We start from the raw sequence: 12657 nt of genomic DNA on the forward strand, positions 1-12657 counted from the left end.
AATCCTAGGCCCGCCTCCAGCTCCGGAGCAGCGGAGGTTTCTGGCATGTGAAGCCGTGCCCGTCCTCCATTGAATCAATCACTTAGCTCGGCAATCAATGTCCTCATGACGACCCCCTCAAGTTCATATTGATGGATTTCAATATCCACCGCCACTCTAGTCTATCTCGGATTGCCGCCCCAAAGCTTAGAATAATCACCCTACCTCGGTCATTTTCCTGCCGAGACTCATCATGGAACACAGCACCTCTGACACCTCACATGCCCCATCAACCCTTTCGGCAACTACCCGAGGTCAACGGCTTTATCCTTTTTCCGACCTTGTCAGTTATCTATTTGCTATATTTTTGCGTTGGGTCGTCTGCAATTATTGTGTTCTAGATTATTCATCCATTTTATCATACAACGTCGAGGAACAAAAAAAAGACTTTCTTGTCGTTTTGTCACGTTTCGGTGCCCAAATGGATTGCTCTCTTATCAACGGTCTTCAAAGATCCCACGAACCAGCAACGCAGACAGGTAATGTAACATTCTTAAGGTATCCTATGGATATCGATAGCTACACCGTTTTCCTTTTGCCACGAGCTTCCTGGTCTACAAAAGCATTACCCTATGGAACAAGCAGACCAGCCAGCGTCTTCTCTTCATTCTTCTCAATCGCCCTGATCAATGTCTGGTATGGTGTCAATGCTCCCAGGGCCCTGCGCATGTGCGCGTTGATGATTTGAAGTCCGTAAATGTAACTGGCGTTGACCCATGCGAATCTACACCAACGTCAGTGAACCGTATCTGAGATTAGTGAGGGGATGTTCAACGTACCCTTCCTTGTTGACGCCCCGGAAACCGAGGCCCTGGTTGCCATATTCCGCATCTACTCGGTGAGGATCGACTGGTCGGGTCACATCGTACTTCTCAACCACTACACCGTGGAAGTCGACAAAGGCCTTAGTGACCATAAAGAGCCACTTGTAGGCAATTCGCTCTGCCTCCTCCGTGAAGCTATAACGAATCAAACCAGTCCAGGCCAGCATTTGCTGTGGAGGCCAGCCGTAGGGATAATCCCATTGTCTGTTAGGCCGTTCGAGGCCAACCGCTCCACGCGATTCCTCTGTTCCTGATACTAGGCCACCGTACGCCTCGAACTTGGGGAGAGCTTTGCGAACCATCTCAGCCGCTTGCTTGGGAGTGGCAATGCCTGCCCAGAGAGCCCAGAGAGTTGTGCAAGATTCATACGTGCAGCGTTCACGCTTCGCGGTGTCATAATCAAAGAACATGCCCTCCTTCTCATCCCACATCAGCTTATCCACTGTAAGCTTGCGCCGCTTGGCTCGTCGGTCCCAAGCAGCTGACGACAAAACCTCACCAGGCTGGTACGGCGTACCAGCACAAAACTCCTCAGGCATCGTAAGCCTGTCATTGAAAACGCTGCGAATAGTTCGTGCAATATCAGTCTCATATTTAAATAGGAGAGAGTTGAGATCAATGGTCGCCAGGTTTGCGCAAACACCCTCAAGACGGTAGGATGTGTCATGACCCGATTCTCTCACGGCACGGTCGTGCATGAAGTATTCGTCGAGCTCGGGCTCCTCAACTTCGCCATAGTTGTATGCTCGAACGAATTGTTCAAATGTCATCTTGTGCTTCTTGATATAGGGGTCAAGAATATGCACGAAATGAGTGGCCTCCGTCTCCGGAGGCACTCCACGACCTTCGGGTCGGTATCTCGAGAGACCTGTATTGGGGTCTAGTCGAGGCTCTGACATCCAGACACTATGGTACTCCTTGATAGCGGCTAGAATAGATCGTCGGAGGAATTCCTTGGCATCTGGCTCGTGCTTGATCTTTTCATAAACACGAAGGGCCATGTCAGTCAAGAAAGGAGGCTGTGACCGACAAAGGTAGTAGGATCGAGTGGCGTTCAGTATCTTGCCATAGTGCTCAATACAGAAGCAGAAATTAATGACCATCGACTTGGCCAGGTCGACTCGATCGTTGATGAGAAGACCTAGAGATGCCATATAACTATCCCAGCCATAAAGCTCGTTGAAACGGCCACCTGGAACAACGAAAGGCATGCCCTTGAGAGTCCATCCTGAAGGGTGTTCTGGTTCTGGAACTTCTTGAACATCCACAGCCAGAAGACCAGGTGCATCATTCATGTCGCGAACCAGATCAGGGGTGATCTTCTCGGGTAGCATCTGAACATCCAGGCGCATTTCTGGTCTCTCTTCAGCAACTCTCTTGTAGAACTCGTATTGTCTGGGACATCGATACGGGATATAAATGCGAGGGCGAGGATCATCTGTCCAATCCTTGGGATCTCGAGCGGCGATATCCACGGTCGATGCATCAATCCGTCGAGTCAAGTTCTCCCAGAAATGATCACGAATCATACGGGACAGGCGATCGACAGGATTCTCGTTGAGACGAGCTTCATCTAGAACAATCTGTTTCCGTCCGTACTCTTTTGCCAAGGTCAACTCCTGCAGGAGGTTACTCAACATGTAAGTCCCGCGGACGTCGAAGCGGTTATGGCCAGCCGAAGCAGCGGTACGCAGAGAAATAACTTTGGGACCGTTATCCTCGATCGTAATTTGCATATCTCCATCAGTGTCCTCTTGCAATGAAAGACTCTCCAATGTTGAATCGACTTGAATCAGGAAGCGGCGGTTCTGTTGGGAATTCTCATCTATCAAACGAAGAGTCAGCAGAAATATTCGACTACGTGGAATTGATGTTTCTAACCATGGCTGCCGCGGCGAAAAGGCTCTCGGAGATTGACTCGTTCAAAACGGTGCATCAAACTGTTCTAATGGCCGAACAGTGAGTCTACGTCATAATATGAAAGTGGGCAGAGACTCACCTGGGAGTAGGTGCGAGTTCGAGGTCCCGCGCGGTTCATGTGTCGTTCCTCAGTATAGTAGCTTTTGGCATCGTCGAAGACGCCCAAGTCATCAGAACCGCGAGGTTGGTGACCAGAGGGCGCGGCCATGGTGGTTGAGTTACCAACTTATCGTCAGAAGACAAAGCGGGGTTATGATGATAGAGCTAAGTTAGGCTGAGTAGTTAGATGAGCTGCTGAAGTTGTGACTATGTCCAATTACGTCGACTGGTGATAGTGGGATAGAAGGAGGGTGAATGAGATAGACCAGGGACGCAATGTAGGACAGGCCACGAAGAAGTATAAGAACAATGGAAGGTAAGGTTGTAAAGGATTTGTAGGGATGAGAACGAGTATGACGGCAGAATATGGGGGCCGCTATAAGAGAGAGGAGACGAGAACAAGGTAGAAGTGGAGAGGAGAGAGGAAGAAAAGTGGCGGAGACAGAGACAGCTTGGGTGGAGGAATGGAGCCTGTGGTCCTGGGGTGACGACAGTGACAACTGACGAAGTGGTTCTCTTAGCCTCCCACTCTGTTTTGGCGGGCGAGAAATGGGAGACAGTGGAGATGAACAACAACGACAAAACAGCAACTATGATCAAAGGTTTACGCCGATATCGCTCACCGAGCCTCTCTGGCCTTGCCGTGGGAGAAAAGAAAAGGGCAATAAGGAATAATAGAGCGGTGAGAAGGAGCGTGGGGGTAGCACACCTCAAGCAATTGAACGCGAGATCGATGCAGAATTACTCGGTGAGAGATGCAAATAATTATGGCTGTACCTGACGTGAGGTGCCTGAAGGTGCAGCGGCAGAACGGTCCCTTGGTTTGCGGCTCGTCTCAGTTTAGAAATTCCTGCCCCTCACCCCCTCCATTGGGTGCTTTTTTTATCGTGTGGTTGTCCACTTCCCACTGTGATGATATCGCACAACAGGGGTGCTCCACTAACAGGGACAAGCCCCACGCGTTGCCGTTGACTTATACCAGTAGTGACCGAGGCTCTCTGCAAAACCACCCGACTGTACATTCAATAGTTGCTTGCTCAATTAACGTCCCCCGAATAACCTTCAGCCTCTTCCTCTTAAGCTTTAACGTCTCTATCACACAATCCTTTTGGTCAAACGATTGCCGATATCTCGGAAGCTTTCCCCCCTGTTATGTGGGGCTGTGTATCTGAATCAATTACGGGACATGGACGAGGTGATGCTGGGGTTGAGGTCAAGCTGAACTCTATAGATCTTGCTATCAACTACCTACAAAAGTAAAGAGCCAGTGGCCCGGAACCCATAGGACTTTCTCTTGTTCTCTGCTTAGGTAGTTTGAATATCCTTCCTAAATTGTCCATATGACTTTATGCCTATGTCTATCCCATGATCGCCTAGCAAACTACAGCATGCATCGTCTGGCCGCCTTCAAAAGCACACTGCATTAGATTATGCCAAAGCCCCTCTTTGAATCTTTCAAGGATAAAGACGTATACGAAACTTCAAAAGTATTTGCTGTTTGACGGTGAGGCATGTCGGTTACCCCAGCATCATCATAACAAATCTCACAGTCACACGGCGGTCTCGACGTCAGGTCTACAAAAGCCTTACACGCCACCATGACAGTCATTTCTCTTATCAAATGAAACGCAACCTCGATTCAAAACAATCTCTAAAATACTGGGAGAAGTCGACCACTTCATGGGTTGAGGCTCCTGTGTTTCTGCCCATCCTTCTCTTCAGGGTATTTGTCCTATCCCGCTGTCGCAACCCAATATTCATCCCTTGACGCCTGTCCAATGCATAACTCAAGCCCAGTTCATGATTTCGAGACAATACCGCAGCAACGATGACTACTCGTCGCTCTCGGCCTGGCTTCGACGTGACACCATTCTCCTTCGCCTCTCTTCTACGACCTCAGGGTCCCAAGTCCCTGCAAATATATCTTCGCATTCATCATCGTCATCAGAATCAAACTCAATATCCTCTTCCTCGCCGTCCTTGCCTGGCGTGGCAGTCTCTGCAGCATCCTCATCAATTGCATCCTCCCAACTCCGGTACGTGATCACTCGTTCCATCTCGAGGATGAACTTTCCTACTTTGTACTTCTGGCCTTGTTCTTTAGCGTCCACATACTTCCAGCCAAGTTTTGTTGAACATGACCCGCAGTTGATGTCTGCAACAACATGCCATCCTGTCACAAGCTGGCGATTCTCACTCTTACCAACTCGGATGTTGCTCAATGTCTGGGCCGCAGGAGGCGCAGGCGGAGCCACAAGAAACGCACGACCGTACCGGCCGGTGAAGCCTTTAGATATGATCTGAGAAGCAAAAGCGACATCGACAGAGCATGTCGAGCAACGAAGCGTATTCGGAGATGTACGAGACAATCGACCTCTGGGTGCTTTTGCTAAAATTCCTTCGTTCGGGGGCGAGCTCGCTGGTGTTGTCACTGCTGATGATGCGGCAGATTCTGCTGAACTCGAGGAGACCGAGTGGCGCCGGGAGAAAGGAAGCTTTATGCTGGGCAGCAAGAAAGTAGGAAAGACTGGCTTGGTAGCCGAGATGCCACTCTCGCGAACCATCTCGGCAATGGAAAGATTGACGTCTCTTTTGGGTTTACTGAGTTTGGCGTCCTGGAAAAGATGGAAATGCCCTCTCGACTTTTTGGAACTTTCTATCGAAGGCTAGGGGACCGATATGGTGTGGAGAGCAGTTCCACTGAAGGCGCCAAGAGCTGGACAAGTGGCGTAAAGTGCTTCCAGATGAGACCTGGGAAGTTTTGGCTTCGCTTCGTCGAAGATGGCATTCGAGACGAAACGTTGGAAAAGACAATGGCGAATGGCACTGCGGTATCGTGACCGAGTTTACGAGCGGCGATATTTTCAGATGGGAGTTTCAAAGATAGTCTAGGGAGGAGAGAAAATTGATACCAATGCGAATAGGTAGGTCGTCAGTCATTTATTTGGTCACTCTCCCCGACTCAGCCGGGCAGCGATCACCAGACTCACAACCAGTGATGAAAGAGGGGCAAAAACAAGTCTCCGTGGGCGGCGGTTGGGGCGGGCGGGACAATGCAGGGCGAAAAAGAGGGTCCCTCCAACCAGACCTGGGAGCTTCCATGCCAAGCAAGCTGGTAGGGTACGTATATTTATGTTTACTGGCCTCATGGGTCAGTTTGGTTATCATGAGATCAACATGCAGATGATGACAGCTGTACGCAAGCTATCGGTTCTACGAGGCCCGGACAGTTGATGGAATGAACTGGTTCTCATAAGACTGCAGTGCAATATTTGGTGTCACTATCAATGGTATACCTCGTAAGGGAATCCATAGTCTCGATTCTCATATGATGGTACGTTACATATCTTATATTAGTATGGACAAGTTAAGACTGAGGCTCCTCAGCAACATAGTGTAGATAAGCGCCGAGCAACTTAATACCCTCAATGTAGTTGCGCTTGTCAAGCTTCTCGTTGATAGAGTGAGCACCGTCTGTCGAGCTACCCATGGGGAGCAAAAGAACATTCTTGCCTGTGGCCTCCTCAAATGTCAGGGTAACAGGGATGCTGATAACTATGTTAGCGGTAAAACACCAGACATTTGGGGGTCAGAGTAACTTGCCTTCCACCTTCGCGAGTATAATCGGGCTCGACACCCCACACACGTTCGACAGCTTTGGCTGCAGCCGAGAAGTTCCAGTGTTTTGGTGATGCAACCCACCACTTGCCGGTATGCTGAGCATACACCTTGAGGGTGTTCTTGCTACCAAGCTTGGCAAACTGCTCTTCAACATACTTGTACACAGCCTCGTTGGTCTTGTCAATGTCCATGTCGGGAACAGTTCGGATAGAGAACTTTCCGATAACCTTGGCAGGAATAACAGTCTTAGCTCCAGGAGCAGAGAAAGCACCCTCAACACCATGGATAGACAGAGATGGGTATCTCCAGCGACCCATCAGAGTACGCTTCTTATCATCGAAGATGGTGGTCTTGCTACCCAGAGACTCATGGATATTGTCCATAGTGAAGGAAATTCCGTCATAGAGACCCTCCTCATCCGCAGTGACAGGCGCAACCTGCTCCTTAATACCGGGTATCTGGATTTCGCCGCCAGTGTTGACCAAAGATCCCAGGACTCTAACGAGGTCAGTCATGGGCTCCTGAGCGGTGCCGCCAAAGACACCACTGTGAAGATCGGCGCCAGGGCCGGAGATTTCAACTGAGTAGTAGTTGCAGCCACGAAGACCGTAAGTTAAGCATGGCTTCTCGGTACCGAGCCAGTAGTTATCAGATATGCAGACAGCCTCGGCATCAGCAAAGTACTTCTTGGCCTCTTCCTTGATGAGGTCATCTAGGCCTTCAGAACCATATTCCTCCATACCCTCAAAGCACATCAGCAGGTTGACAGGGAATTCAACTCCAGCCTTTTGGTGAGCCTCGATAGCATTCAACCAGCCTAGAACAGGACCCTTGTCATCCGTAGATCCACGGCCAAACATGCGACCCTTTTCGTCGACAGTCAGGTCAAATGGCTCAGTAGCCCACCCATCGCTCTTTTCCGCGGGCTGGACGTCGTAATGCCCATAGACGAGAATAGTGCGCTTGTTCTTGTCGCTTCCGTATCGTGCAAGGACAACGGGGGGCAAGTCGAGGTACTCCTTATGAGGCTGCTTCCCAAGAGGTCGAAGCTCTACAGAGGCTCCAAGAGCTTTCAACTCCTCGCCAAGCCACTCTCCCATGCGAACGACATCAGGGCGACGGGCATCCTCAGCTGAGATAGAGGGAATGGCGACAGCCTTGCGCAGGCGCTCGATGAAGTGGTCAGCCGAGCTATCGACTTGCTTAAAGAAACCGTCGAGCTGGGGGGCCATCTTCTTTGCTTGGTGGGCACGAATAGAGTCTGTGAGATAGGTACGAGAAGAAAGGCAGAGTTTCTGAGGAAAAGTTTGCGGGACGGGTACTCGCAATGAGATAAAGGGCCTTTTGGGTGGTGCTGTTACCACTTGAGTACAGCAAACAGCTGCCCTATTGAGGCGGACGGTGCGGGGCATTACACGGGCAGACTTGCTAGGACCTGCTCTATCAAGCGGGCAATGATGGCGGGGCACTTTTGACAGGCACTCCAGTGCAAATGGAATCTCCAACAGAGGGACCGGTTAGTTACGGCAACCAATGGTAAAACAGGTGCGAGATGATTAGTCAGTTATAACGCAGAGAGTTCGGTTCGAAGTTGTGGCAAGAACTTCTGCTTAGGCACATTATAGTGGAGTCATCCGGATTAACCTAAATGCGCTCAGCATAACATCCTCATGATTAGTCAGGTGCTGAAGGGGGCAGGTTGCCGCTTACCATCCTGACCCTGTTGTCGAAGAGTCTTCCTCTCCCCACTCTCCCTATCACTCATCCATCCATCGTCGACGTTCTTCCTCGCCATCGATATAGCGAAGTACGACATCAACGCAGTCTCTCGATTGCGCTCTATCGTCTTGCCCGTATCTCGGTGCTTTCATAGTTGCTTTTCTTTTTTTTTTTTCTTCGCGCGACCCACGATACGCAGCCCCTCAGCACGATCCGCTTGTTCTCACGCGACCGCCGACAATCCGCTACCCCCTTTCGCTCAAGATCCTCGCGTATAACGTATTGCTGGTCTGCTCTTCAAGGGCGTGATCTTGGGACGCCTGGCTAACATCAAGGTCGCTGGTTCATTGGTTTTAACAAACGTGGTGACTGGAAAGTGAGGTGGAGTTTCAGGGTTGTCTCTCTTCTGGCTTGTTTTGGCCAGCTGTACTCCTTATTCGTTGCACCCATTTCTTTTTTTGACCCTATTGCCACTATTGTTCCCTCAAAGTACAATCAAAATTGATTATTTCCATTCACCTTGAGTTGAAAGAGCACGGCAGTGCGAGAAAGAAAACCAACAGAGAAGAAAACAAAGACTTTCATTGTTTGCAAACGCAAGAACAATCAAACAATCAATACTTACATAGTGCCTTGTGCGACCGGCCCCGACCTGACTTTGGGATTTTTATCGACTTGCGATATTTGAATCTCAACAAACTTTTTGCTACCACTTGTACTGTGCTTCATCTGTTCCTGTAGGAAACACCCAGCACATATCAGCCAAAATGACATCCTCCGTCTTTTTCAAGTTCAAATCTCAAAAGGAGCCTACTAGAGTCGAGTTTGATGGCACCGGTATCTCAGTATTTGAGCTGAAGCGTGAGATTATCACAAAGAGTGGCCTAGGCGATGGTACCGATTTTGACTTGCATATTTATACCGATGATAACAGCGAAGGTGAGTTACCATAATCAACCGTAAGCGATAACACTGCTAATGTCTTACTAGAATACGATGATGACACGACTATTATTCCAAGGTCAACGACAGTCATTGCGCGACGCCAGCCTGCTCTTAAGCCAGGCGCAGGTCGTGCAGCTCGTTATGTGTCTGGGAAAATGCCGGTGACAGCCAAGAACGCTGGCCGCAAGGAACAAGCAGCGAAGGCCTCCTCATCCAAACCCAGCTCCGATGCCATCAGCCAGATGAACAATGCTATGACTGAAGAGGAGAAAATGGCTGCCATGTTTGCAGCACAAACCGAACAATGGTCTGCTCAACAAGAGGAAATGTCTCAGTAAGTTTCAGAAGTCCATGCAATGTTACACGAAGCTAACATTTCGCCAGCCAAACACCCGTGTTCAAAGCTGGTGCGAAGAGACCGGCAAATGTCCCCGACCATGACCCCCCGAACGGGTACATCTGCTACCGATGTGGTAACAAAGGTCATTGGATCCAACTATGTCCTACTAATGATGACCCTGAATTTGACAACCGCCCGCGTGTCAAACGAACCACGGGTATCCCACGTTCATTCCTGCAAAAGGTAGACAAGTCTGTTGTCCTTGCGCAAACTGAGGGTGATGAATCCAAGCGTCCGTCAGGTATCATGGTCAATGCCGAGGGGGATTTTGTTATTGCTGAGCCCGACAAGGCTTCGTGGGAGCAGTTCCAGGCCAAAGCCAAGTCTTCATCTACGGCTAACGCACCGCTAGCTGAGAACAAGGAGATTCAGGAACAGGGCTTGGAGTGTTCGATTGACAAGAAGATGTTCATAGAGCCAATGAAGACTCCATGCTGTCAGAAGACCTTTTGTAATGATTGCATAACTAATGCTCTCATCGAAAGCGACTTCGTCTGCCCTGCCTGCCAGTCAGAAGGCGTATTGATTGATGACCTTCAGCCAGATGAAGAAACTTCTAAGAAGATTCAAGAGTATTTGAAGGAAAAAGAAACGGCCAAAACTCCTCCGCCCCCGTCGCCTAAGACTTTGGAAGATGCCAAGTCAGATGGCGAGAAGCAGGAGAAGTCAAAAGAAGAGACTATCGACAATCTGGAGCAAAAGGCTGAGAATGAACCAAGTGACAAGTCTAAGGACTCGCCCGTCAATGAAAAGCCAAAGTCGCCGGTGTCTCAAATTGCAACTGTCAATTCCCCTCCCGCGGGTCCTAAGAACCTTGTATCCGCGTCTCAAGATACGAACAAACAACTAGATATGCCCAGAACGACAGATACCAACTCCAAGAAACGGCCCGCAGATGATATTCTTGACAACCCGAGGATTCCCAAGGGCCCCAAGGCCATGCAGAACCAGCAGAACCAGCAGAACCAGCAGAATATGATGAACGGCATGGGCATGAATGGGACGGGCATGAACATGGGCATGAATAATATGATGTTCAATGGAATGCCCATGATGCCCAACATGATGGGTATGCCAAACATGGGTAATATGAATATGGGCATGCCAAATATGAATATGATGGGAATGCCTAACATGATGGGAATGCCTGGGTTCCCTGGCATGAATGGCGGATTCGGTGGCATGCCTGGTTGGGACATGGGCATGAACGGCATGAACGGAATGAATGGCATGGGTAACATGAATGGAGGAATGAACGGCTTTCAGAACGGCAACTTTGGACAGGGTGCTGGTGCGGACGAAGACGCCTACTTTCGTAAGCCAGTCAACCCTCATCGACACCAGAACAAACAGCGAAGAGTGCGACCAAGCGACTACCGAGAGCTCTGAACATCGATTCGACTATGCTTCTTTCTAGCGATTGCTTCTCCTTTCCTTGTCTCTTTTATCGCAATACTGGTTGCCACTGAAGTTACATCATGTATATAGGTGTGGCCACATACTTTTTCAGGTTGTCGCACTTTGGATTGGGACTCAAGGCTCATGATTTGCTTGATTTTTCAGCATACTTACTGTCAGGCTGAACTGACCGGCGTTGGGGTATGGTCTTGGAGGATTCCTTATGGCAGGTTTTCATGTCTACGTATGGCCAAGGGTTGGGGGAACGGTGCATTACTGAGCAAGGCCTTGAAACAAGCCAAGGTCAAACAATGAATAAACAAACAAATGAATGTTGACTAAAAAATCGTTGGGTATTTCTTTTTTTGTGATTGAATGTGTGTGCATCTCAACTCTGGCGTGTATTATCGTAAGCCGTCAAACAATTCTTTCACAACTCCACGCCCCCGGTGCTCCCTTATATGCGACACTATCTAATATCTGTTCTACCTTGTTCCAAATCTTATTCTATCTCCTGCTCTTAAGACCAGCCTTACTCAGGGGGAACATAGGGCGTAACAAGCATTTCGCTAAACTTCTCAAGCTTCTCCTTTCCTCGTACCTCCTCAACAAGGAGGGGCATCTTAACGACATTAAAGTCCTCAGCATAAAGTTCTTCATACTGGTCAAGATACTTGCGCTGCATCTTGCGACGGGCGTTGCACTGATCGCAATCGCTGGCCTTCTTGGGGAAGAGCAACTGGTTGACGACGATGGAGTGGGTATCGATGCCGTAACCGGCAAGCTCCTGAATCATACGCTCTGTTTCGTAGAGACTCAAGAACTCTGCAATGCACACACAGACAAATGTAGTGAGTTCGGCGTCCTGGAACTGAGTGTTGACCTCGCCAATGGTCTCGCGCAAGGACTCAAGTTTCTGAATCATATCGTTGAGGTTCTGTCCATTGGGTAGCTGGCCTCCGGAGCCAAGGAAGCCGTTGAGGAGAGGACCGTACTGTGACGATAGCTGAGATACCTTTGCGAGGGCCTTCTCGAGAACGGTGGGAAACTGGAGGAAGCGCAGCGTGTGACCTGTCGGGGCTGTGTCGAAGACAATGGTCTCGTATGAGAGGGACTTAACTTGCTTGAGGACTTCGGCAAAGGACATGGCCTCGTCGATACCAGGGATCTGGGGATGTTAGCTCAGAAACATGACAAATATTTGGCTTCAACCTACTGCGAATGCCAGGTCCTGCATCATGCCGCCTAGAGGACCACCAGCCGCAGCATTGACATCATCAGCCTCACCCTGGCCTGCTAACATGTCCTGAATACTACCATTCGGGTCGATCTCCATTGCACTCAGGTTGTCGAACCCATTGACAAGGCGGGCCTCTTTGCCAAACTTCTGAGAGAAGGCATCTGAAAGGTTGTGGGCGGGATCGGTCGAGATGAGAAGGACAGAGCGTCGGACCTTGGCAAGCTGAATCGCGAGGGAGCAGGAAGTTGTGGTCTTGCCGACACCACCCTTTCCACCGACAAAGATCCAACGAAGGCTTCGCTGGTCCAGGAGAGACTGCAGAGAGGGCTCAAGGGCGTCCTCGGCGGAAATGACTGCGGTGGACATTTTGGGCGGAGTAGGCGATGAGGCTGCGAAAAGAGTACAAGTTAAGTTGGGGTTGAGGAAATAAGCGATGAGGGACCGTTTACCTA

The 12657-nt window shown here is 49.7% G+C and overlaps 5 protein-coding genes across 5 annotated transcripts; 1 reads left to right on the plus strand and 4 right to left on the minus strand.

The window, feature by feature from the left end:
- Window positions 1-609: 609 nt before the first annotated feature.
- BKA55DRAFT_538283 (trehalase-domain-containing protein) lies at window positions 610-2991 on the minus strand (the record flags this gene model as incomplete). The annotated part of the gene is made up of 4 exons (XM_046190019.1): window positions 610-763; window positions 819-2688; window positions 2745-2808; window positions 2863-2991. The coding sequence occupies 4 exons, from the start codon at window positions 2989-2991 to the stop codon at window positions 610-612; spliced, it is 2217 nt and encodes a 738-aa protein (XP_046051486.1).
- Window positions 2992-4714: 1723 nt separating this feature from the next.
- BKA55DRAFT_538284 (yippee zinc-binding/DNA-binding /Mis18, centromere assembly-domain-containing protein) lies at window positions 4715-5446 on the minus strand (the record flags this gene model as incomplete). Its single annotated transcript, XM_046190020.1, has 1 exon — window positions 4715-5446. One exon carries the CDS (start codon window positions 5444-5446, stop codon window positions 4715-4717), a length of 732 nt encoding a protein of 243 aa, XP_046051487.1.
- A 516-nt stretch (window positions 5447-5962) lies between these two features.
- BKA55DRAFT_565493 (uncharacterized protein) lies at window positions 5963-8080 on the minus strand. The gene is made up of 2 exons (XM_046192539.1): window positions 6486-8080; window positions 5963-6430 (listed from the first exon to the last, which is right to left on the minus strand). Exons 1-2 carry the CDS (start codon window positions 7913-7915, stop codon window positions 6250-6252), a joined length of 1611 nt encoding a protein of 536 aa, XP_046051488.1. The 5' UTR covers window positions 7916-8080; the 3' UTR covers window positions 5963-6249.
- Window positions 8081-8989: 909 nt separating this feature from the next.
- On the plus strand, window positions 8990-10956 carry BKA55DRAFT_688909 (DWNN domain-containing protein; the record flags this gene model as incomplete). Its single annotated transcript, XM_046199279.1, has 3 exons — window positions 8990-9161; window positions 9213-9501; window positions 9552-10956. 3 exons carry the CDS (start codon window positions 8990-8992, stop codon window positions 10954-10956), a joined length of 1866 nt encoding a protein of 621 aa, XP_046051489.1.
- A 541-nt stretch (window positions 10957-11497) lies between these two features.
- On the minus strand, window positions 11498-12571 carry BKA55DRAFT_688910 (anion-transporting ATPase-like domain-containing protein; the record flags this gene model as incomplete). Its single annotated transcript, XM_046199280.1, has 2 exons — window positions 11498-12133; window positions 12182-12571. The coding sequence occupies 2 exons, from the start codon at window positions 12569-12571 to the stop codon at window positions 11498-11500; spliced, it is 1026 nt and encodes a 341-aa protein (XP_046051490.1).
- Between the last annotated feature and the right edge of the window lie 86 nt (window positions 12572-12657).

Source organism: Fusarium redolens (genome assembly GCF_020744475.1).
Source record: "Fusarium redolens strain MPI-CAGE-AT-0023 chromosome Unknown BKA55scaffold_6, whole genome shotgun sequence".
Lineage (NCBI taxonomy): Eukaryota > Fungi > Ascomycota > Sordariomycetes > Hypocreales > Nectriaceae > Fusarium > Fusarium redolens.